The sequence below is a fragment of the Gracilinanus agilis genome, chromosome 2 (assembly GCF_016433145.1).
Source record: "Gracilinanus agilis isolate LMUSP501 chromosome 2, AgileGrace, whole genome shotgun sequence".
In the NCBI taxonomy this organism is placed as follows: domain Eukaryota; kingdom Metazoa; phylum Chordata; class Mammalia; order Didelphimorphia; family Didelphidae; genus Gracilinanus; species Gracilinanus agilis.
In genome coordinates this window covers 195,947,947-195,974,511 of record NC_058131.1, presented here as the reverse complement: position 1 = coordinate 195,974,511, position 26,565 = coordinate 195,947,947, and the positions used below count along the sequence as shown (strand labels likewise).

The window sequence follows — 26,565 nt, the reverse complement described above, 5'->3', positions numbered from 1 at the left end:
ATATATATATATATATATATATATATATATATATGGAAGAATTTTTTGAGTCGAGCAAAAAGAAAGGAGATGAGCAATGCTTAAACATTACTATCACTGGAATTGTTTAAAAATGGATGTATGTGTATACACATACATATAAAATTACCATATATGTGTGTATACATACATACACACTCAGTTGGGTATAGAAATCTGTTTTACCCATCAGGGAAATAGGAAGGGAAGAGGATAAAAGAAAAGGGCAAGAGTGGTGAAAGAAGGATTAAGGCAGTTAGTGGTCAGAAACAAAATTAACTTTAAAGAAAGGATAGGATAAAAAGGGAAACAGAAGGAATCACACTTAAAACAAAAAGACATACATAGAGTTAAAATATGGAGGTAGAATAGAATCTATAATACCTCAGCTGAATTTTCAAAAAGTTCAGGGGGGTGCGGGGGCAGCTGGGTAGCTCAGTGGAGTGAGAGTCAGGCCTAGAGACAGGAGGTCCTAGGTTCAAACCCGGCCTCAGCCACTTTCCAGCTGTGTGACCCTGGGCAAGTCACTTGACCCCCATTGCCCACCCTTACCAATCTTCCACCTATGAGACAATACACCGAAGTACAAGGGTTTATAAAAAAAAATCCTAAAAAAAAATGCAGGGGGTATAAATCATGATCTCAGAGAAAACAAAAGCGAAAATAGACCAAATTAAAGGAGATAATCAGGGAAATACCTTTTTTTTTTCTAAAAAGTAACATAGACAATGAAATAATATACAAATTTTTATAGCCACTTTTTTAAAATATAGGGAACTGAGCCAAATGATAAAAGTAAAAGCTATTCCCCAATTGATAAATTATTAAAGGATATAACTAGGCAGTTAACGGAAGAAGAAATCAAAGCTATCTATAGTCATATCAAAAAACTTCTAAAACACTATCTAATAGAGAAATGCAAATTAAAACAACATTGAGGTGCCACCTCATTCTTTTAGAAATGACAAGTGCTGGAAAGGATGAGGGAAAATAGATATGCTAATGACAAAGATTTGGACTGGTCCATTATGGAGAACACTTTGGAATTGTGCCAGAAAGACTATAAATCTATTTATATCCTATAACATCACTACTAGATTGTGCCTCCAAAGAGATGAAAGAAAAAGAGAAAGACACATACACATACACACACACATATAATATCCAGTGGAAAAATGTTCACATTTTTAAAACTTTTAGATAAAATAGTATAGTTTTTTAACATGATTCTGATAAATATCAAAAAGAATTATTGAGATGACCTTTGCTTGTTTGGATATTAATTTATTAATATTTGTGATATTATTATATCCATTATGAGCATGGAAGTTAGTAAGAGAAACATGGAATTTTGTATCCCTAGAAAATTGGTGCCAGACTACCTAGAGAAAACTGGGAATTAATCCATTATCTTTTTCTTTTTACTTTCAAGATAATCTAAAATATTTGCCTATTATTATGTGAATTGAATTAGCTTGATTGAGAGCTTTGTGGATTGCAAATCTAGAGAATAAGATGTCTACTGGCCTTCGAATTAGGGAAAACATTTGTAAGTTCCAAGACTTTGTAAAAACAATATCTTTTTCTTAAAGTTATTTAATCAGGGCTCTGAAAATGAAGGTAATGCCCATTCACATCAGCTATAGGAAAATTATTAATTTTTGAATTGTTTATGAAGTGTAATATATGTTTTTTTTGTCAAAAGTATCATAGTTGATTTCTTGAAGACAGGAAACATTTAGTTGGTGAAGAGGAAAAAGAGTATAAGACAGAATTTGTGTGTGTGTGTGTGTGTGTGTGTGTGTGTGTGTGTGTGTGTTTATGTGTGTGTGTGTGTGTGTGATTCTATCCCAAGTTCAGTTGATATAGTAATAGAATCTTGATACAAGAGATGAGGTTTTCATGTTTAAGCAATATGCATTTATACTCTGATCTTTTATGCAGTGAGACCACCTCTCTGAGTCCAAAAGGGAACAAATTAATTGGCTAAACAGAAAAATTAGCCATCACAACCTGGGGCATTAAATAGCTAGGCCTGCATAAATTTCAAAGAGTTGGAGCCATTTCAGGCCAGGAGCTGAATTTGGAGGAGACCCTTGAAATGGGAGAGGATAGAATTTCTTTCCTCCTCCTACATCAGTTATGGCATCTAGCAGCAACCTATCCCAAGGGAAATACAAAATCCAGAGGTTTAAGAATTCACTAGTTTGAGAGAGTTCACTGCACAACCATAGGAGAGAGGTTTAATAGTATTGCCTTATAAAACACTGAAAAGCTGGAGATAAGAATTGGGTTAAGGAAACAAGTTTAAAGAAAATTCACTTTGTAAGAGACTCATCCAGGCAAAGTCATACCAAGGACATTTTAGGATGAAACTTAAGAAGGCCAATATACACACAAAAATGGAAAATATATATCAACAAATTAATTTTCCAATAATTACAGACATTCAGAATCCCAAATCACAGTCATGTTTATGGAACATAAGAAAGTAGAAAGAGCATTAGGAAAATCAAAGACTGAAATAGGAAGAAACACTGGACTGTATCACCTATACAAAAAGGACTTGTTAGGAATAACAACATTTTGAGAGCAGTAAAGATCAGTTATTTTTTAAGCCTTTATCTTCCATCTAAGAATTAATATTATATATTGGTTCCAAAGTTGAGGAATGGTAAAGGCAAGGCAATGGCATTTAAGTGACTTCTCCAGGGTCACATACCTAGGAAGCATCTGAGGCCATATTTGAACCCAGAACCTCTCATCTCTAGCTCTGGCTCTCAGTCCCTTGAGCCACAAAGCTGTCCTGTAAGATGAGTTCTTAAGGTATCATAAAGAGGGGAGATGTCCTGTGACTTAAGGGTGAAATGGACTTCATTGTTACCAAAGAAGATGGTCAAGAGAATATTAAGAACTATTGCTCCATATACTTACTTTCTCATCTGTACAAAAACGTATTAGGATAATCTTCCGTATGCTTGGAGGACCTCCATGATGAAAACATAAGAGGTGAATAGGAAAGGTTTTATAACTGATATTCTACAACAAACTATTTTTGCAGTCATGCACTTGACTGAAAGGCATAAAGACTAGATCTCACTATATTCATAGTTTGTTGACTACATAAGTCAATATGATTTGGTAGAACAAAATGTAACCTAAAAGATTCTCCTTCTATGCATGTCAGAATCACTTACAAGATTCACTGTAAAAATGTGACAAATGAAATAACCTTGCTATAGGATCCTGAGACTTTTAATATCAAGAGAGACAGAAAATAGAGAAATGCATGCTTGTTGAAGGTGTTTGCTATCTGGGGACAGACACTGCAAATGAACAAAAGGCTGGGTGCAGAACTGAACAGGATGAAAACATGTTGGATTTTAGACTCTTTCAGAAATTATGTAGTTATTTCAATGACCTCAAACTTCTCTCTGAAAAAAATAACAATGGAAATTTAACAATGACATTCTTCTCACAGTGATTTCTGGAAACTAGTCATGGAACACTATAGCTCTACAGTTAAGGGACAAGATATCCAGAGAACACCTGGGAAATGGATAGTATGCATGAGTAGGTTACAATGCACTTTCAACCAAGAGTTATACAAGAGAAACAGTGCAAAAATGACATTGGAAATATGAAGGACTAGACTAGAAGGTGGACCAGTTATGTAGCAAGTGCAAGTGATTACTGCTACTCCACACTTATATATTCCAGGATCCACTGAGAAAGGCCCAGAGAACATTATGTAGACTCCTAGGAAAGATTGATCGGAAGAAATGGATAAGAACCTCACAGAATAAGAGGGAATGCATGATTTGCATGGATAGAAGTAGTATCCATATCAGTGAAATCACAGTGCTATTTAAATGTTAAAGTTGTTTTTTTTTGTATTTGTCCTTTTCAAATGATTTTAAATGAATGAAAATATTCTACTGGAATTATAATATTTCACTGTACAAAGAGTCAAAATAATTCTGTAAAAATTCAAAAGATGTCCTGACATGATCTATATCTCTTCCTCTTAAACTATCCATAATAAGGTTATTAGAATACAAAATCAATAAGAAATGGCAAATCTGGTCTGCAAGTCTTAGGTGGATCCTAAATTTAAGATAAAATTATTGCTAAAAATCACTCAAAAATACTTTATATATATCTTCTATTCCATTGGTTAAAATATAATGATTCTATTAGTCAACTAAAATATTATAAAGTTATTGGAATTTGGATGAATAAATTTGACAAACAAGCTTTACACTATTATCTGTATACATGCTGTGACACTATAGCAAGGAAGAAGAATGATTAAATTGGTGAAGTATGTTTCTGTTTACACTTGCCTTCCCAAAGATAATTAAGAAAAGAGTTTTGAATAATTGCAGTTTTCTATGATTGAATATATGCTTACATTTCCTAATGAGTTTAAATTTCACCAACCTTAGGGATGAACAGGCCAGGAAAACAGCTTTAGCAAATACTTTAATCTCTTATCCAAGTGGGAAATTCAAATTATTAGCTTTAAGAGTTAGGTTCAAATTCCCTTCTGACACTGTCTAGCTTTGTGATCTCAGACCATTTAATCTTTTTGAGACCTCAATTTGTTCTTCTGTAAAATAGGGATAATAATACTAGTAGAGCCTGCTTCGAATGGTTTGGTTTGATTTGTTTTTTTTGAGGTACAAGTGTAATGACCTTTTTAAAGCATTGTGCAAACCCTTACGTGCGTGCTCTTATTATTATTATTAAGAATACTATAAAATGGACTTGTTTCTTTATTTGTTGAGGAATGGCAGAATGTAATGGACGAGGAAGGTCTGTGAGGACCTCATCTTTCTTGAGCTCTCTGCAGTCTTTGACATTTTTGAATACCTTCTTCTCTACTATACTCCCTTCTCTCTAGGTTTTTGGAACACGAATATCTCCTTGTTCCCCTCCTAAGGAATCTGACTGCTCTTTCTAAGTCTTGTTGGCTGGATCTTTATTCAAGTCACATGCATTAGAAGTGGGGTACAATGGGCTCCTGCCTGGGACATCATCTCCTATCTCTCCATACCATTTCTTTAGCGAACTTATTAGTTTCGATGGTTTCAATTGTCCTCTCTATGCTTATGATTCTCAAATCTACTTATCTAGACCTAACCTCTCTCCTAACCTTCAGAGTCAAATAACCAAGTTCTTATTTGAGATCTCAAACTGAATGTCCCGTAAACATCTTGAACCTAACGGGTTCAAAACTAAATTCATGACTTCCCCACCACCACCCAGACTCAACCTCCTTCTCGACTTTCTTTATTAATGTTGAAGGACAACCATCTTCCCAATCACCCAGTCATGAAATCTAGGTGTCATCCTTGGCATCTTACTAGCTTTTACCTTCTATATCCAATCTGTTAAGTAGTATATAGTTTATAAAAGTACTAAAATTAGAAGTCAGGAAGACCAGAATTCAAATTCTGCTTTAGACCCTTACCAATTGTGTGACCCTGGACAGTTCCCATAATATTTCTAGGCCTCAAGTTTTATTATCTGTAAAAAGATAGCATTGGATTTATGCATTCTGATGGTCCTTCCATCTCTAATTCTATAATCCTTTAAAAGATGACTTTTAAGTTTCGTAGGGTAGTAGCCAGAGCGAAAACATGACCTGTGACTCCACAAAAAAATCTAAACTGCCTTGAGTAAATGTAAATAGCAAAGAAGTTCTAATAATCCCATGGGAAAAGTTGCACATGACTCTAGGCCACCCCTGGCACTATGCTCACTTTGCTCTTTTTCTATATAATCCCTGACCTGGCCAGGGCTTGGTACAGAGATCATTCCCTGGTACTAGGTTTTGCTGCCAACAAGGACTGGGCCCTCATGAGTAAATTCTCCCAATTAACCTAAAACTATTAATAACCAAGTCAACATTGGCCTCTCTTTCTTTGGCATCTCAATATTCCATCCTATATTTGGCATAATTGGCATGAAAGTCTAGTCCCTTACAAGTCTTGTGTCCTTACAATGTTGCATCTGGGTATAGAACCAATGATGCTACTAAGATAATGGTAGATAGAGTAGGTTATTTCAGAACCAAGACTAATAGAATAGGTTACTTCACACCTAGTATAGACAGTTATGTCCAAAAAGCAACTAATAGAATTATAGCTTTAAAAATGGGAATGGGGGACTCTATGTGGCTTAGTGGATTGAGAACCAGGACTAGAGATAGGAAGTCTTGGATTCAAATTCAGCCTCAGACACTTCCTAGCTATCTGACCCTAGGCAAGACACTTAACCCCTAGTTCCTAACCCTTATTGCAATTCTGCTTGGAATAAATAAATACACAATATTGATTCTAAGACAGAAGGTAAGAGTTAAAAAAAGAAGTGGAAAGTATTTTAGTAGTCACTTTGTTAAACCCACTCATTTTATAAAAGAAGTTTTAAAAAAAAGGCTCAAAGAGTTAAAATCTAGTCCATAATTCCATAGTTATTGAGTGGCAAAAGCAGGGCTTTCAATGAAGTTTTTTTCATTGTAAAATATTGCCTTTCATGCAAAATTCTCATTTTAAGATTCAAAAATTAATGTATTTTGTTATGGCACAGGGAAGCAGTACTTGTTTGTTTTTTAATTAAGAACTATTAGTCCAAAAGGGGGAAAAATCAACTGACGACTAAATAATTTAAAAAACATATAATAACCTGATTTGAAATAAATTACTGTTCACATACATACCACTTTTTCTCTTTAAATTGTCACACTTTCTTATATCTCCCTTCAATTTTAAAGAGGAAATCGTCTGATTATTTTTTTTCTCAGCATATTGTCAACTGCCAAAAAAATTGTGAATGCTTTGTCAGAGTAGTTCACAGGCATCAAAAAGAGCACTGGACCTGAGTTGAATTGTAGATATAACACTTTGGAAAAAATGCAAATGTAAATAAATCACTAAATCTCTTTAAGCCTCAGTTTTCTCATTTGTAAAATGGGAACAATAATCATAGCGTTATTATGGTTAAAGCATCTTATAAATCTAAGTGCTAAATAAAGGTGAGCTATAATTATTAATAGGGGCTCTGTTTGCTGAAAGATCAAGAGTACTTTTGCTTGAGTTCTTTTTATCTCTTTGATCTGACCAGGCTTTCAGAGGCTCTTCCATGGGGCTCACTGAACATTAAGATGAGTAACTAGTACTTGTGTTCTGTTGTGAAAAGGCCTAATAGGCTTGGATCAAACGTCACGGGTCTACAAAGAAACTTGGAGAGCATCTATCACAAATAAATTATACATAGAATTATATACAGAAAGTTACTTTTTCTTAAGCCAAAGGATTGCTTATCTCAAGTAGTAGCTGAATTTGTTGTGGTGTATATGATGGAAGATTATTATTAATAAGAAATTAGGAAGCTGATTATTTCAGAGACCTGGAAAAACTTAACACAGAGTGATGTGAAGACAAGTGAGAAGAATTAGAAGACTAATTTTTATTATAATATCAATATTATAAATTAATTTTGAGGACTTTTATAAGCTAATAAAGAATGGAATGAGCAGAGGCAAGAGTGTAACATATAAGAAAAGTGTCAAAACAATCAATTTTGGAAATACTAGAATTTTGTTTAATATAATGACCATTCATGATTCTAGAGGAGGTGATGGGTTTAGGATACATAATTAGATGATAGAAAGATAGATTATAGATAACATAATATCACATTTGTTGTATATTGTATGTGATGTTACATATCTGTTGTATATTATGTATTACATGTATTTAAATAGTGCATATTGCAAAATACATAATATATATTTTATGTTATACAGTCATTGGAGGAGTTTGTTTTACATGATGATACATATTTGTTACAAGGGATTTGATTTTTTTTTCTCTTTTTTTCCAAGAATTTGGGAGTGGAAGAGGGAGAAAATAGATTTCTATTCATCTAAAGAACAGAGTGGTGAAGCATTAAGATCTTCTGATAAGAACATAAAAGCATTATGGAATAGAGTAGTCTTGAGGACTAATTCTGCTTTTATCACTAACAATCACCTGTATGACCTTGGGCGAGTGACCTGACCATTTTATTCATTCATCTATTTTTCCAGAAGCATGTATTAATTAGAATCACAGGATTTTAGAGTCAGAGGGGACTTTAGAGATAATCAAATCCAGCCCCTTCATTTTCTAAATCAGGAAACTGAGGCCAAAAAAGGCAAATGGCTCATATGATATATTTTTAAAGATATTCTTTGAGAACCCAGTGTCACTCCTATGGCAAGATGGAGCATCATGAGAAGCTTCCAATGGAGAAACTAAGAATATGTTTTTAAAAACACTCACAAAGGTCTGACGTTAATTAGCTTCTTAATAATTTTTTACACCATTATGTACCCTTAAAAATTGCTCTTATCAGGCCAAGAGTCAGGAGCTCCTGACTCAAATCTGATCTCTGACACTCCTTAGCTGTGTGGCCCAGGGAAAGTCACTTAATCCCCATTGCCTAGCCCTTACCACTTTTCTGCCTTTGAGGCAATATATGGTATTGATTCTAAGAGGGAAAATAAGACTTTTAAAAAGTTGCTCTTAGAAACATGACATATTTCATATTTAACCATCTCATTCTAAGCAAGTTAAGTTAATGATTCTCTCTTCTTGCAAACTTCACTAGGGTTCTCCTCTTCCTAGATCTTCCAAAATAGTTTTCAAATGGAAGTTAAATGTAAAAAAAAAAAAAGATTTAGAAGCAAAAAACAAAAAACAAAACAAAATCCTAAAGCTCATCATGAGCATGATCAGTCATCTGTACTACTGTATATGACTGTGTTTGTAGAATGCCATCAAATAAATGTTAGGTTATTTTAGGATTGCTCTTCCTGAGATCATTTTACTCAGTTTGGACACATTTTACCAAGTTTCTCTTAATTCTTCATATCTATCCCCTATTATAGCATGATAATGTATTGTTTATTCACATGTAATGGAACCCTTTAACAGATGTATCATTCACAGTTACTATTCCAATCAACTATTAAGGAGCTTTGGGGAATAAATAGATTTGGGGATATCTGACTCACAAATGAGAGTTCCCTGACTGGCTTGTTGAGCAGGAAGAACTGAGAACTCAGAGGAGCTCTTAAGAGAAGATACAGTTTCCTTCTGGTGCTTTCCTGCCAGTAATTCTCCAAGTGAACAATTGTGACTCTAGTTAAGGGTGGGGAAGAACCCAGGCCTTTCTCTCTCCTGGTGTCATATCTATCTATTCCATCCCATGACATATGGGGCTAGGTAGGAACCACAACTAGGCAAACTTGTAACTGGGTTCTGAGTAGCCTCTGATTTTTTTGTGCTTCCTTTCCTTGAGTAGTTAACTTCACCGATGTTGGTGATCTGGGGATTTATACGCAGCAACAGCGTCATCTACATGAGAAGTTGCAAGAGTAGACTGGCCACAAGGGAAGAGAAAGGCCACTAGAAAGAAGGTCAGTCTTGGCTCTTTGAATTGACAGTGGCCAGTGCATAGAGGGAATATGAAATGCCTAATTAGAAGCATTCCATTATTAAAAAAAATCAACATCATTAATACAACACATATTAAGGTTTATAAAGTTCTTTATGTCTTCTCATTTGATTCTCACAATAACTTTAGGAAGGTAAGGGAGGTCCTATTATTATTATCCCCATTTTTGCTAAGGAGGAAACTGAAGCTGAGAGGTTAAGTGACTTGACCAGCTAGTAGGTGTCTGAAACAGGTTTTGAACTTAATTCTTCCTTTCTCCAAAGTTTAGTGCTCTCTACCACCTAGCTGCCCCTGCATAATTATATTACATTCTGAGACCTATCAGCTTCCCAGCCAGCTGTATCTGTAGTTATACATTCCATTACAGAATCCTATTTAAATTGTTCTGTTATGTGTGCTGTTGTTCTGCTAGGTTTAACATTGCTTTCTTAGTAAGAATAAATGATCTGTTTTATGCCCGTTTCATATTATGCATTAGACATCCCTTTATTATTTCATTCTCCCCTTATATTTTAGAGTAATAATTGTTACTACAAATAGCAACTTTCCCCAGAACTCTAAGGCAGGGGTGATGGGCCTGTGGGTGTGACAAAAAGGAACCCACTCTCTTAGGGGAGAGATCAGGCTCCCCCAGAGATGAACTCGGTAAAATTATAATGGCTAAGTAAAGAATAGGGATCCCCAGTCTCTGAGAACACAGCTGAACGAGGACACAGCCCTTATATTTTATGTTAGACTTATACTGTAGTTTGTTCAACCATCTCCCAATTGATATTTGTTTCTCAGTCTTCACTACAATAAAAAGTGATGCTTATAAAGTATTGCTGGGTCTTTCTTGCAATAAAAACATTACAAATGTCCAAATATTTTTGTACATGAATCCTTTCTTCCTTTGACCTCTTAGGAATATTTACTTAATAGTAACATCACCGGGTCAAAGGGTATGAATAGTTAAATGACTTTTGGGGATATAGTTACATGTTGTTCTCTAGAATGGTTGGACCAATTCACCTATTTGTTGTGGATTCAGTGGCTGTTTTTGCTTCAGAAAGTAGTTAGCCTAGATCACTTCTGTGATCTCTTGCAACTCTAAGATTCTATAAACTTCATCTAAATTTGTATAACTAATAAATGGAAGATATGATATTTAGAAGGCAACGCATCATCCAGGACGCTCCTGGCCTCAGTATCTTCATCTACCCCACCCCCAAAAAGAGCTGAACTAAATTAGCTCTTAAGAGTTCCTTCTATATCTAAAATTCTAAGTCTATGAATTTCCTATTCTTTTTGACAGAATGAAAAACAACCCAACATCCTCTATTGCACCTGAGTTGATCTATTCCATTTGTACTCCCATTTTTGAATGCTGTTCAACTTTGTTGATTATTGGTTTCATAATATTTTTCCTTGGGATTGAGATATAGAAAAGGAAAAGAATAATTTTACTTCCTTATTAAACCTTCTAATCTGGTTGTCCCACCTGCTGTTCTATTCTCCTTAGGGAAAAAAGTACTCACTTGAAACCTTTGAAAGGTCAGGATGTTCCTGGCATTTTCAGTAACATAAGAAATAACTTGGACCTTCGGATGCCTGGCATAGTTTTGCAGTCATTTGTGCAATCTTAGGAAAGAATGGAATTTTACAATTACCTTTTGTGTATGTTTCATTCCCAAAAATATCTTTATTCCTACCTCTTTCCTACTTTTGTGAACAGATTTTTTTCACTTTCTGGATTTGAATCATAACAATTATGATAATATTTATAGAGGGTTTTGTGCCTTTCTAACCTGTTATATGCATGATTTTATTTAATGCTTTCAATAATCATGTATAGATGGAGTGGCTCTTATTATCTCTAAATGGGACTGCTGAGACACAGAACAGGTAATAGATCTGTAGAGCAAAGAGAGCTCAGCTGAAAGTCTCGACAACCAAATACTTCTGACTTTGCTATGTGATGTGACAAGGAACAACCTCTCTAGATCTCACTTTACTTATTTATAAACTGAATCAAGAAGGAATATAGGATCTCTAAGGTACCCTCCAAGTCTAAAGCACTAAGACTTTCCCAAATCAAATTGTTAGTTAGCTGTAGAACCAGGACTAGCACTCAGAACTCCTGCTTTCTAATGGGAAAGAGGCAAGGGAACAGTCATCTCTTAAGTACCAGGTATTGTGCTAAGTGCTTTACAAATATTATTGCATTTGATTCTTACAACAGACCTGAGAGATAGGTGCTATCACCATCCCCATTTTATACTTGAAGAAACTGAGGAAGACAGAGTTTGAGTGTCTTGAGCAAGGTCATATAACTAATAAGTATCTGAGGTTGGATCTGAATTCAGGTCTTCCTGACTCCAGACTCAGTGCTATATCCACTGTGTTCTCTATCTGAAAGCTTCTTTCTATTCCATCACAGTGATTATCCATGTAATATGGATAATGTAAAATAAAATAATGCAAAAAATGTAATGTAAATAAAATGTAAAAAAATTACAGTGTCATGTAAAGTTGTTCAAAAACTTATAGAAAAGAATTTGTTTTCCAGGGAGCAGCTGGGTGGCTCAGTAGATTGAGAGCCAGGCCTATAGACAGGAGGTCCTGGGTTCAAATCTGACCTAAGATACTTCTTAGCTGTGTGACCCTGGGCAAATCACTTAACTCCCATTGCCTGACCTTTATCACTCTTCTGCCTTGGAACTAATGCACAGTATTGATTCTAAGATGGAAGGTAAGAGTTAAAGAAAGAAAGAAAGAAAGAAAGAAAGAAAGAAAGAAAGAAAGAAAGAAAGAAAGAAAGAAAAGAATTTATTTTTGAGAAACACAAAACACAAGTTCCCAGGACTTGGGATTAGACAGAGCCTCAGATATAAATGAATTCTGCATGTAACCAAGTAAAAAGCTTAGGTGGGGAAGAGAAAAGTGAGTTGGAGAAATGGTGATTGGGAGAGGAGCCTAGAACTCAGGTCTCTTAATTCCCTGCCATTGTTCTCACCAGTACCCCTTGTCCTCAGACTCATGACTGTTTATGAGAGGCTTTGAAAGGCATCTAATTCAACCTTTTCGTTTTAGTAAAGAGGAGACTGAGACCCAAAGAGGTCAAGTGACTTGTCAAAGGTGGCGCAGCCAGTTATTAGCAGAGGAAAGCCTAGAGCTCCACTCTCCGGACTCTAAAACAAGGAAATCTTTCCATTACACCAACCACTCCCAGAGAGCCGAAGCTGCGACACCCTTTTCCCCTCCCCTTAATACTCCCCCCAGTCCACCCAAATTTCCACTTCATTTTTGGTTTGGTTTTATTTTTCTTTGAAATTGTGGCAAAGGAAGAGGAGACTGCTGATAACCTATGCTAAGCAAATACTTTAATTAGGGCTTGTCTTCCCTGGAGGCAGCAGTGCTTTGCTCCCCCTCTCCCTGTCAGACAGCCCCACTCCCTCAGGATTGGCTGCTGGGAGCCAGGAGGGCTGGTTCACCGACAAGGTATCTGTGAAAGGCAGCAAGCAGCCAGTAAAGGTGTGTAGTTGGTGTTTGTAGAAGGCACGGACCGGCTTGTGCTGAGAGAGCCTGGCGTTCCCGCCCCTTCTCTGGCACGAAGCAGAGCCGCCCGGGACTTTGGAACTGGACTGAGCTCCTGGGACACCGATGTGGGAGGCTGCCCTAGACCTAGTCTCTTGCATGTTTCTTCCCCGAGATCCAGCCACCCCAAACTGACATGCCAACGGAGCTGGCTCCTAGCCTGGGAATGTATGCCCTTTCCAACTTGGATTCCTCCCCGACGACCCGAATACTCTGCAAGGGTCCGCAGTACCTGCGCAAGCAGATAGAAGGGGGAGAGCGGGCCAAGAAGAGTGCTGTGGAGAGGCTGGCAGCTGATAAAGCCAAGTATGTCAAAAGCCAGCAGGTAATTGGCACCAAACAGGAGCCTGCCAGGCTGAGCTCGGCCTCGGAGAGCAGTGGTGAAACCTGTTCTGAGGAGAGCAGAAAAAGCAGCAAGGATTCGACAGGGAGAGGGGACCCCTGGGTCCCTACGCCCCCACCATCCTTTCCTGTGGCCCGGAGGACCATCAGCAGGAGGCCGCTGAGGCCAGATTCCCTCGTCATCTACCGTCAAAAGTGTGAATTTGTCAAAGGCCAGGGTACCGAGAACAACCCAAGAGGGGGCTTGGTGAAGAAGATTCTCCAGGGTTCCACTAAAGAAAAGATGTCAGTGTCCCCTGACATGCCTAGAGGGAAGGAGGAAGTGCGAGCAGAAAATGAGGAAGTCAAACTGGAGAGCAAAGAGGCCAAAATAGAGAAGAAGGAGACCAGACTGGAGCGTGAAGAGACCAAATTGGAAAGTAAAGGGACCAGGATGGAGAGTCAGGAGATCCGATCAGAGAATGAGGAGGCCTTGAAGGAGGACGCTGTTCCTCCCAGCGCCCCAACAAATACCCCGGTCGGTTCCCCTTCCAGTGGGGATGAGAAGCTCATGAAAGCATCTGTTGCTGCAGTTGAGCTCCGGGATGTAAAGAGAAGGAGCCTGCACCGCTCCAAGTCTGACATAAGCTCCCGCTACTCCAAGTCCTTTTCTGAGTCTGACACCTTTTTTAAGTACTGTGGCCTGGACCCTGAGGTGGTGGAAGATCTTGGGAAGGAGAACTTCTCAGCAGGGTGGGACCACCACATGTCCTTCAAGATCCGCAGTGTGAGCATGGCCACGTCGGAGGGAGGTTTCTCCCATCGCAGCGGGGATGAGGGCCTGCTGGAAGAGGAGCTAACAGAGCAGGTCCCTAGCACCACATCAGTCATCGAACGCAACGCTAGAATTATCAAGTGGCTGTATACGTGTAAAAAGGCCAAAGAGTCAGAGAGCAAGGTGGCCCAGGACTTAGCTGCAAGTATGCTGGTTCCCACTGCCACGGAAACACGGTAAAACCAAGGTGTGTCTTAGACCGGTGCAGAAATCACCATCCATTGAGGAGGGGCATTACAAGGCATTGGGGGTGAAAATGTGATGGAATTTGATGACTGTTGTTAAGAGCACAGAACACTTAATAGTATCAAAGATATGAAGATAAAAGGGACTCTAGAGACCATTTTGTCCAACTCCCTTATTTTATAGGGTTTTCATGATAAACTTCTCCTAAAATAGACTCCTAAGCTTAATTTGCTTTATTAATGCTGGAAAAGGTAAAAAAAGTTAACAGCTCAATAGTTTGTAATGATGTGACCTAGGAAATAGTTTGGGGACTGATAGAAATGAAACTTGGGTACCAGGGGAGGAGAGGATGAAATCTGGCTAGGTCCCAGGAATCTCCAAATGGAGCATAGTGCTCTAGGGTTATTATCTTAAAGCAGGCCCAGTTTTAAAAAAAATAATAACTCTGGTACACTTCCTGTTGTTTCCTGCTTCATAACTAGTACACCTTTCCTGGATCCCAGGTAAAAAGAACTATAAACCAGTCTAGAGATTAACCTAAGCTTTCAATAGAATAAATACTCCAAGTATACCTGTGGTCACCAAGATAGACTAGCTTTCCTGGGCAGCCAACGGGTCTTTACCTCCCTGAGAAGGTGGTGCTTAACTCCCCTGTGTAGAAAGACAGGTCATGTGTCCCTGAGTCAGACATAAATCCCATTTCTTTCTAGGCTCCAAGTTGCCTGCAATAGCTTGAGCTAGTTTTCAGTAGTGGTCAAACAAAGCACCTGGGACGAATAAACCTTATTTAAACTGACTTATGGGCTTTCAGATAGAAGGAATCTAAATGTTTTCTGATTTGGGACCTTGTTTTTTCTTACTGTGACTCCAAAAAACAAATCAAATTCAGAAACTTATTAAATTGGGTTCATTCTCATCTAGAATATAAGGGGATAGGACTAGATGGCTTCTTAGGTCATTTCCAATGCTAAATTTTGGCTGACTGGCAGTTTTCTCTAGTCTTTAAAAAAAGCACTTTGCCTTCAGATAGAAGGTTGCATATGTGTGTATGGAGAAAGAGAGAGACAGAGAGAGAGAAAGAAAGAGACAGGGAGAGAAAGAGAAACAAGGAGAGAGAAAGAGAAAAATAGACATAGAGAAAGAGATTGACAGAGAAAGAGAGAAAAACAAGGAGAGAGAGATGGAGGGAGACAGAGAGACAAAGAGAGAGACAGAGACAGCAAGAGAGACAGAGAGAGAAAGAGTGACAGAGAGGGGGGAAGGAGAGAAGGAGGGAGAAAGAAGAAGACAGAGAAAGAGACTGAGAGACTTAGAGTTTTGCAGTACCTTAAATTTAAAATAAAACAACAATCTCTAAGCCTGGAAAACTGTGACAGGTGATACTTTGAAAGAAACACTACATTTGGCCTTTTAGCAGATTGGATTTGGTGTATTGTTGGCTAAATTCTACAATATACTAAGAAGGTATCTAATCTCAGATAAAATGTCCAGTAGTATCTCCAAGTTATCATTGTGAGCAATTATATATCATGAAAGGAGTACAGATCTTAGAGTCAGGAGACCTGAATTTTAGTTTAGGCTTTGTCATAAACTTGTTGGATGATTTGGGGGAAGTCACTTTAACTTTTCTAGCCTTCTCTTTCCTCATGTGTAAAATAAATGGGTTTGAATAGGTGAGCTCTGAAACTTCTTCCAGCTCTAAACTCTATGCAACTATCTTCTAGATATGCCCAGTTTAGTATGGCCTGGAGAAAGTTGTTCTAGACCCAATGTTAAAAGACTAGATTTGAAGACTGTCTTTACTGCTTTTTAGTTTTGTGACCTCAGGCAAGTCATTTTCAATCTTAGGACCTGAGAGTTTCCTCATCTGACAATGAAAGGGGGAGATGGTTATGGTAAGAATAGATGATGTCTAAAGTTTTTTTCTAGTTCTAACATTCTCTAACTTTTTGACTCTACTACAAGAGGCTGAGCCCTTCCTTTTGGACAGCTGGGATGAATTTTAATATGTTGATGTAACAGTTTGCCCCAATAACTCTTGAAATGCTCCCCTGTACACACACCAATACCAGCCTCCCCAACCCCTTTAGCCTCCCATCCTCACCAGCCTTTGCTACCAACAGACCCAAAGAGAGACTCAGGGCTGGGTATTTCTAAGAGAGGTAGACTTTGTGCAATTATGCTGGGAACTAAACTTTTTAATTTATGCCACAGGCTCTTTTTTTTGAAAGGCATCTTCCCCTGAGTCCTTCAATAGCAGAGAGGATGTCGTTGGATTAAAATTATTTTCTCACATCCTTAAGGTGAGGAGAGAGGTAGAATCTGGGTCTTTAGAAGCCCAGGCTGAGGAGGGGAAGTATGTATGTGCATATGTATGGGGGAAGGTTGAATGGTAGAGAGAATGGTGTTAGGGTTAAGAGTTGGCCAGGATGGAAAGGTTTTTGTTCAGGCATATTAAGGAGGCCCAAATGGGTCCTTCCTGGGATCTTCATAATCTGTGGAACAAACCTAAATACAAATAAAGGGTGAGTCATTTGAAAATCTTAAAAAATGTATTACTTAATGGACTATGTAAAAGGCCAATGGAGAACCACATTTCCTTGCAAGGCCTAGGCCCAGGATTCCTCAGAAGCTTTGTTACATTGAGTCTTGCTTCCTTTTAAAAAGATAAGATGGAGCCAGGCTTGGATATTAAGTAGTGATCAGAAAATGACACCTGAATTCCCAGAAATAAAATCTGAGAGGCTCTAAATGATAAAACTTCCCTTTGCCACTCCCATCCTCCCCTTTCTCCCTCAGTGCCAAAACAGTGCAAGAAATGATCTGATTCATTTCATGGAATAATCTTTCCAAAGCCTGCTTTACTTTTCAAGCTAGGAGCAAATACAGGAAGTTTGCTTGGGAGGTGAAGGCTGTCACCTGGATGACAGAAACACGTGGTTTCAGGGTAAACTGCCTCCCTTCCCCACCCTGTGACCAAAGGAAAACAATAATGCCTCCTGATTTATGGGAGAGGACAGAGGCTCAGGGCTGTGAGTTTATGCAAAGAGCCTAAAGCACTTCAGTTCACTTACTAGCCTTTCTCTGTCTCTGTCAACCTTTCGCCAGAGCTGGAAATGATTTTGCTCACCTTCAAAGTTGTTTTATGTCAGCATGAAAAGAAGGTTGATGAGTGAGACACAATATACAAGTTTGCCATAATAAATGTCAGTCTCAATAGTAACTCACATTTCTTTAGTGCTTTAACATTTATAAACTACTTTCCCCACAACTTCCCTGGGAGGCAGGTAGCACAACTCTCTAACCCTGTTTTACAGAGAAGGAGCTCAAGGTTTAGAGGGGTTAAATGACTTCACCATCTACTGACATGTAGCTAAAAAGGGTAAAGGCCAAGAATCTGAATCAGGACTCCTGACTCCAAGTCTAGAATTTTTAAAAATTATTATTAGATCATACTTCCCCCAAAAGATTCATCTAGAACACAAATCATCCATTAGACCCAGGATAAGGTTGAGATCCCTGACTATCTATTAGCTGGCTCCAAGTATGAAAGGAATAGCACTGGATTTGTAGTCAAAGACTCCAGGTTCAAATCCCAGCTCCTCTACCATGTAATCTCTGTAAAAATCACTGAACTTATCTGTACCTCAGTTTCTACTTCTGCAAACTGAGGAGATTTCACTAGGCTTCTTCTAACGTCCTTTCCAACTCTAGGTCAATATGATCCTTACTACCTGTGTGATTTTGGGCAAGCTGCTTGACTTCTCTGGGTCTCAGTTTCCTAATTTGTAAAATAAAAGAATTGGACTAAATAATCTCCAAGATTCCTTATATTTCTAGTTCTATGATGCCATTTATTGATCTCCAGAGCACTGGGAAAGATATAAGAAGGCAGGATGGCATTATGGATAGAGAACTGGACTGGGGAAAGAGGAGAAGCTTAACTTCTCTGAGTCTCAGTTTCCTAATTTGTAAAATAAAAGAATTGGACTAAGTAATCTCTAAGATTCCTTATATTTCTAAATCTGTGATTCTATCCATTGATCTCCAGAGCATTGGTAAAGATATAAGAAGGTAGGATGGCATTGTGGATAGAGAACTGGACTGGGGAAAGAGGAGGAAAAACAGGTACTTATGAAGTACTTACTACATATATGCCAGGAACTACGCTAAAAACACTTTATAAACACCTTTATTTGATCCTCATAAAAACCCTGGCAGGTCGGTGCTAGTATTATCTCCATTTTTCAGTTGAAGAAACTGAAGCAGAGGTTAAGTGATTTGTCCAAGGTCACAGAGCTAGGAGATGTCTGAGTTCAGATTTCATCTCAGATTTTACTGACTCCAGGCCCAATTCTCTATACACTGGGTCACCTAGCTATCTTGGGGTGAGGAATATGCCCGGGTTAGAATTCCTCTGAAGATTTTTACCAGCTGTGTAATGTCGGGCAAGCCAATTAATCTATGCCTCATTTTCTGCACCTATGAAATGGGGAACATAATGATACTTTTCTGGGTAGTAGTGAAGCTTAAATGAAATAACATATGTAAAAAATGCTGTTAAGTCGAATGCACTAGATAGATGCTGGCTCCTATTAGTTTGTGCCTCTCCTTCACCACATCAAGGGCACAGAGAAAGCAATGCAGCAATCGTTGTTCATGACCACAAAACCATCTCCTGTAGCTCATTGCCTACAAACATAATGGACTCTTCAGAAGAGGAGCCAGCAGAGAGGCCAAATAATCTCTAAGCACCTAAGCCTACAGCTCTGTCGAGCAACACAGGAAGTGAAGCAACAAATGTGGCAGCAAGAAAATACTGTTTGTAACCTGGAAAGTAAACAAAGACTTTCTCCACTGGAATGACTGGTTCCTAAAACTCATTCCTTCAATCCTACAAGTACATTAAACAGGATCTCTATCCCTCCCCCAAATCCCTGTCTGGTAGAAATACTTGTGTAATTCATGTGGGAATCTCCTTTGATCTTACTGCAAAAATTCAGAGAAGCTCTGTGTATGTGTATTGTGTGTGTTGATGTGCTCAGATGCTTCTTAAGTAGGAGAGAGGAATTATTTAATTGGATGCCTTAGTCCTCAAAGGAGATAGAAGTACTGATACAACCCTAAATGATTTCTAGTTAGAGGAACCAGTTAAGTTTATAAATATCTTTAGTGGTGAAAACATGGCTGCTTCGATTTTTGCTATATCCACAAAACACATCAAAACTAGAAAAACACATAGAACCAGAGAGGCTGGAAACATTTATCTTGGATAGCCATGATTAAGAGGCAAGAGGTTAGGAGTTAGGTGATTCCCTTATTGAAGGTTATGCAGCGTAGGGGTGAGGAGACAAAGGAAAGCAGTATTAATTTAATTTAATTTTTTTTAACTTTAATCAGTGCTTAAATATCAAAAAAGGGCATTTCCCTATACAAAGTAGAAAAGAGAAATAGAATTGTGTATGTGACCATGAATCATTGTTACCGACAACTTGCCTTTGTAAAAAGTATATGATAAATGCAACATGTTACATTCCAAGATATACTACATATATGTGCAAGTTATATAAATATATTTGTTTGTTTATATTTCTTTCAGAACTTCCTTCAATTCTCTTTTGGGCATTTTATTTTAAATATTTCAATGACCAACTTTTTTTGGTAGAGAAAAAATTCTATAATTATCCCGCCTTTCTCCATTAAATTCCCCTTGGGGTAAAAAAAGCAAAGTTCTTATATTAAATAAGAATTGTTAAGCAAACAAACAAAAACTACCTGTTGGACAGGTACATAAATGTGTTTCATTCTGTAACAGGAGTTCATTATCTATGTCAGGAGATAGGTATTATGCTTTGTTATTGGTCTTCTGGGGGAAAAAAAAACATTGATCAGAATTCATAGTTCTTTCCAAATTATTTTTTTATAATGTTGTTAGTATTTTACTTTGTTCTTCTGGTTTTTCTCTCTCTTTAGACTCAATTAGTTTGTCTTCCCAAGTTTTTCCTGCCTCTGTCCCTTCATCATTTCTTATGTCACAAAAACTTTTGTAACTCTTGATAATTATTTTTATGCCAGTTCTTTTATCTGTTCATTTTAATTTGACAATTTAGAGAAATTAAAATGTTAGTCATAGGTCATAAATAAATGTTGAATTAATTTTTTCACATGATTTCAAAACTAATTTAGTAAAACAATGTTGAAAACAGTTCAACAAATGTTTAATAATACTATGTGCAAACATCTCCCTTCAATGGGCTTTGGAAATTATGCTTGTAGTTATCCCAAAGTACTCATAAAAAGTGAAAAGACTATTAAATAATAAGATAGTCACTGCTAATACTCACAAAATATAAAAATCTCAGCCATGTTGCCAATCCACAAGAAAAGTAGGATAACATCTGAACACAAACAGATTCCATCATTTTCAATTATCAGTAGAGTCTAAGGAGATAATCAGGGAGACACAAAGTGTTGTCATCAGAGGTTCCTATCGGTTGGGTTACTGCAGTTCATTAGCATCATTCACTAACTTGCAGAGCTTGATTTTATATCTTTATTTGGGGTCACATATTCAGTTTAAAAAAATATGGACTACAACATATACATTTGGTAAGTTTAGGAGCTTGGCTTTTTTTCCTAGTTCAATAACTTCATCTCTCTTGGCACAATACAAATTCCATCCACCTAACTTTTAACCACAGGCCCATTTCCAGTACCCAACTAAAATAGAAATGGTGTCCTATTCCATTATTCCTGACTCAACTCTACAGGTGACATGGGCCTGCTTTGAACATTCTAATGGCTTTAAAATCAATTATTTGGTTTTGGGTAGTTTAGTCAGTTTGTTTCTCTGTTTTGAGGGAGGTTCCTGTGGTTTCATCAATGGAGAGAAGTATATTCTCTACAATTTAGTCTTAGAAAGTTGCCTCAGACACCTCAGTGTCTTGGCTTTAATCACTGGTTTAGGGTCATACCACTAGCAGAGGCAAGTTTAGAACCCAAAGCTTTCTGATTTGACGTCAACTCTCTATTAAATCCATGTTACCTCAGTTCAGGGCTAAGAAGATTTTAAGTTGAGGGGAGGAGTTGGGCATTAACAGTCTTCCCAGAAGTTAAATTAGAGATTCGCCCAGGCCCTAGCTGACTTTGTGAGGTAAGAATTCCAATCTAGAGCTTTGACACATTTTCTAAAACCTTTTTTTTTTTAAACCACTAAAACACTATACGTACCATCTGACTGCAGGCCACTGTGTGATCTCAATATCTGCTACGATGGCAGGAGAGACACCCAACAAATGAGATAAGACAAATCTCTTTTCTCCCTTCCCTTTGTCCTAGACATGAAACCCAGCAGTAATCAAGAAGGCATGCTTGTCATCTAATAAAGCTTATGAGGACCTCTGAGATCTAATCTGCTTCTAGCTTTGAAGTATGTGGAGATGAAAATGGTGGTCTCTATACATACTCAAATTTTTTCTTGCTTCTTTTGAATTGTAGCTTTCAAATCTTTTAAGGTTTAGCAATGGCTATTTTAATACTCAAAGAACTTCTCTTCATTTTTCATGACTCTTTTAAGGCCCTGCAAGTTTAAACCCCAAGCTTAATAATTCCCTACTATAAGGGAATTAAGAGGAGAGAGATGTTTGCACATAATAATCACTTAATAACTGTTTGGCCAATTTGTATGGAGTGCTTTTGAAATTAAATTGCCTGAGAAATTATGTGAAAGCATTCATTCATTCAAAAAATTTTATTATGTACATTCCGTGTATAGAACTCTGAGCCAGATACTAGCAGAGATATAAAACTTTAGGGAACCCTATTATCTGCCTTCATGGAACTCATAATTTGGGAGGGAAATAAAATGCAAACAGGTAGCTTTATTATACAATGAGATATGGTAAATGTATTAGAAAACAATAAAACAGATTTGTTAGGTCTGAGGAGGAAAGGTTTTCCCCATGGGAGAGGAGAAGATCAAGGAAGGTTTTCCATAGGAAGTGACATTGGAATTGGTCTTCAGAGAATGGATAGGTGTTCAGTAGGAGAAGTGACCCATCAAGGCATAGCAAAAGCTTAGGGAGAGCAAAGTATATTTAGCAATGTAGTTTGACTACTAACTAATACAAGGTGGTAGCAACAGATTGTAGAGGGCCTTGAATGCTAAGTAAAGGAGTTTAAACTTAAGATACAAAAATAATTTAAAAAAACTGAGTTACAAAAAAGGTCATTGGTACATTTTCCTTTTCCATTAAAAAATTCTTTGGAAGGTCCAACTGATTATTTTAAAGTGGAGAGATAGCTATAAGATCAAACTTGAAGCTGGATATATTAATGATTTGACATTTGAATGTCTGCAAAGTCTTGGCACTGATGACTCTGCTTGGTCTTTTTCTCCTTCCTCAGAATGAAAACTTTCCCAACATGGAAGATGCACAGAACAGATCAAGGACTGTGTAGGACTGTATCATCTCCCTAAAGTTTCCACTTGCCTGATAGAGCTTAGGGTAGGTTAGTTACTTTGGAGGAACCGTCCATCATCTTTGGCCATCTTGAACAAGTCTTGGAGCCCCAAAGCAGAAGATGTGAGATTTTGAGTGATGGAGAAGGTGGGGAATCATCCAAGATAGTAGGAGAGAAGATCAAGTTCAGATGGATCTAATGGTATAACTAGCTGCTAAAATATTTATTATTTTGAAGGTGGGTCTGTGCCATGGGATCATGCTGAACCATATGGAGGCTGAGAAGAGAAGGAGAAGGAGGCAATCACAATAAGAATATCTGCCTAACTCTTTGCCTGTGGAGAAACGCAGAGACACTAAGTTACAAACTTAGCTTAAAATAAATATTGTATTCTATTTTTGTACTTACAGTTACTGTGGATAAACCTTTAGTTCCTTAATGTATATATATGAGTGGAGTTGTAAAACCACCCGACACTTCAGGTAGCTTATTTTTTTGTGGTGTTCTGGTCAAATATTATTTGTATGATAAAGTGCCATACAAACATGACTATCTGCCCATAAAGAAGACTGATTCTCTAACGAACATGTTTGTGACAAGGCATGAAATTCTTTCCCTCAGCATCTCTGTGAGTCATTGGAGAAAAAAATGACCAAAATTACAGGGAAAGAATTTCTGTTCTTTGCCAAATGATGTTCTACCATGAGGCTTTTTCTTTAGTCATTACTCTAAAAATGCTGCTATTTATTGAGACACTAGATGATGGCCCTTGGTAAATAGATAATGTAAAAATGAAAGGGGGAACCTATTCATTCCACTTGAAGGAATGCAGTTAATTCTTCACACAAATGGACATATATTGCTTCAAATGAGATAGCTTAATGCTTCTCTGCTGTTTAATACAGCACTGGTCAGCACTGTAGGCCAAATGTCTCTTAAATCAAAATAGGAGCTGGCAGTTATCCATAGAATGGAGGTAAAAGCTTCAAGATATTGGGAGACGACTGAGCATTCACTAAATTTGTGGGGGTATGTCTTAGAAACTGCACACTTAGATAAAGGTGAAAGGAGTACTCGGAGCAGAAGACCAGAAGAGCTTGTGCTTTATTAGCACATACTTCTCTGTAAAGTGGAAGTTATAAACTCAAATCAGAGTAGGTTAACATTGCCAATTCATTCTCTTCTCTTTACTTTCCATCTTGAGAAAACGTTGGCTAGCTCTGGATACAAGAATAAAATGCTGCCATGTTTGCTTTAATAAGAAATTGGGATTGTGGGCTTTTGTTGTTGTTATTTAGTCTTTTTCAGTCATATCTGACTTTGTGACCTCATTTGAAGTTTTCTTGACAAAGACACTTGAGTGATTTGTCATTTCCTTCTCTGGCTAATTTTACAGATAAAGAAACTGAGGAAAGCAGGGCAAAGTGACTCGTCCAGGACCACATAGCTAATAAGTGTCTGAGACCAGATTTGAACTCAAGTCTTCCTGACTCTAGGCCCAGCACTTTATTCACTGCATCACCTGGTTGCCTAGGAAGTGAGGACACCTTTGACTCAATTCCCTATTTCCTCCTGATCTACTCATGCGACCCTGAACAAATCATCTAACCCCTCTATTCTTTAGCCTTATGTGAAAAAGACTATTTGCTAACCCCACCAGAATAAGCAATAATCTGCTTTAAAACGAACACCCTTATTCATAGAAAACTAGTATCAAAAACAACATGTACCAAATCACAGAAGACAGAAACTTTGTTTAAATGATTGGAAATAGCAATGGCCCTTTTGCTTGTGTACAGAAACAGTTAAACTAAGCCTCATTTCAGACGGCACATGCAACTGCTGAGGTTAATTACGATCATATAAAAACAACTATCAGTTATTACCCACTTACTGAAAGGAAGCTCTTTGTACATTGTCCCTTTTTATGGGGTTTAGAGTCCAGGGTTACAGTAACAGTGTTGTTATGAAGACATTAGGTCCAGACTTCTGTTTAGACTCATATTAAAACTATAGACTCGTAGCCACCTCTGTATAGACGCTGTATAGATTTATATTAAAATCTGCTTTTGCCACAGAACTACAATGCCTTATATGCTGTATAATGAAAATAAAGTTGTCTTTATTTCGTTTACACATATAAAATTTTACACTCTGTCTATTATTTTATGGAAAATGGAATGTATTTCAAAATTAGAAGATCTGATTTTTTTAAAAAAATAACATTTTGTTTGCTTCTATTTTTTTTTCTTTTTAAATTCTCAATTCTCTTTACTACTAATGATAAGTAGTATCATTGGCAACTGAGTACATGGTTTAGTGCATAGCCCAACCTCTCTCTGGAAAGAAATAAGACATCAGTGACTTGTAATGTTTAAAGCACTCTTCTTTCTGAGTTTGGATAGAATGGGTCTCTTTAAGGAAGGATTTTTCTCTTCATGTGGCTTTATTGTTCCAGCTTCTAATCTAGCTTAGCAAGGTTGGAAGGGTTTGTTGTTCATCACCTTTGAGTTAACTATTTCACTTTTTCGATTTAAGGTTGAGTTTGTATCAGGGTCTGGTTTTGCCATGTCCTGTCCTGGAAAAATGACTTCAGTGTCTTAGTGTTTAGAATTTCAATGACCATCAGCCCCATCTCTTGTCTGGAGAACTACCATTAAATGTGTGATGATTTCACCTTTCTAGGGTGTAACCTTTGAGTCAGTATGGACAGACCACAGTTGTAAAAAGGATTGAATTGTTGTGCAAACAAAACAAGAAATACTCTGTACAAGGACTCCTTGATAGCCATTGCAAAGTCCTCTCTTGCACCAATATCATTGCCTTGATCCCATGAAAGGGCATATTTCTAGCTGAAAAGTATTACTGTACTAGACTGGGTAGATGTCCATTAAAGAAGTAAAATAAATTTGCATGCATACCATCTTACCTTGTTATATGCATATATACATGCAATATAAGAATCCATATATGTGGCATACATACATGCATATATACAAAGAAAAATGTACAAGTGCACAGATAAACAAAATGAGGCCCAATGGGTCACAGTGGATAGGGTGATGTCCAGAAAAATTCTGAGTTCAAGTATAAATACTGGCTATATAACCATGGATAATTGATTTAAATTAATAAGTCTCTGGGCAACTTTATAACTATAGACTGTAGAGAAAAATTTCTGACCTGTGAATGGAATGATAGATCTATTCTTTGTCTATCTATATTTATCTATCTGTCTATCTGTTAGGATAATAGGATCTTAGATTTAGAATTTGAAGAGGTCTTGGAAGCAATTTAGTCCAATACTTCCATTTTACAGAGAGCAAAACAGACTCCGAGAAATGAAGTGACTTGTCCAAGGTTACCTAACTGGCTATTATTAGAGGTAGAATTTGAACCCAGGTCCTCCTGACTATTGATTCAGCAATGAATACACTATACCATATGGCTTCTCTGTGATTCTATGGTTCTATGGCCACTTATAAAATGGAAATAGTTATATAAAATGTATATATGTGCATATATATGAATGTGTATCCATCTATCTTTGTATCTATCTCTCTATCCATCATCTATCTATCTACCTATCCATCTCTCATCTCTCTCCATCTCTATCTATCCATCTCTCTCTCTCTCTCTCTCTCCATATCTCTCTCTCT

General features: G+C 37.3%; 1 protein-coding gene across 1 annotated transcript; it reads left to right on the top strand.

The window, feature by feature from the left end:
- The first annotated feature begins 13,237 nt into the window (after nucleotides 1–13,237).
- Nucleotides 13,238–14,437, top strand: FAM110C (family with sequence similarity 110 member C). The gene has a single exon (XM_044660925.1). The coding sequence runs from the start codon at nucleotides 13,238–13,240 to the stop codon at nucleotides 14,435–14,437; it is 1,200 nt and encodes a 399-aa protein (XP_044516860.1).
- Nucleotides 14,438–26,565: the final 12,128 nt, after the last annotated feature.

Coding starts and splice junctions, on each gene's coding strand:
- FAM110C (XM_044660925.1), top strand. CDS start 13,238: ATGCCAACGGAGCTGGCTCCTAGCCTGGGAATGTATGCCCTTTCCAAC.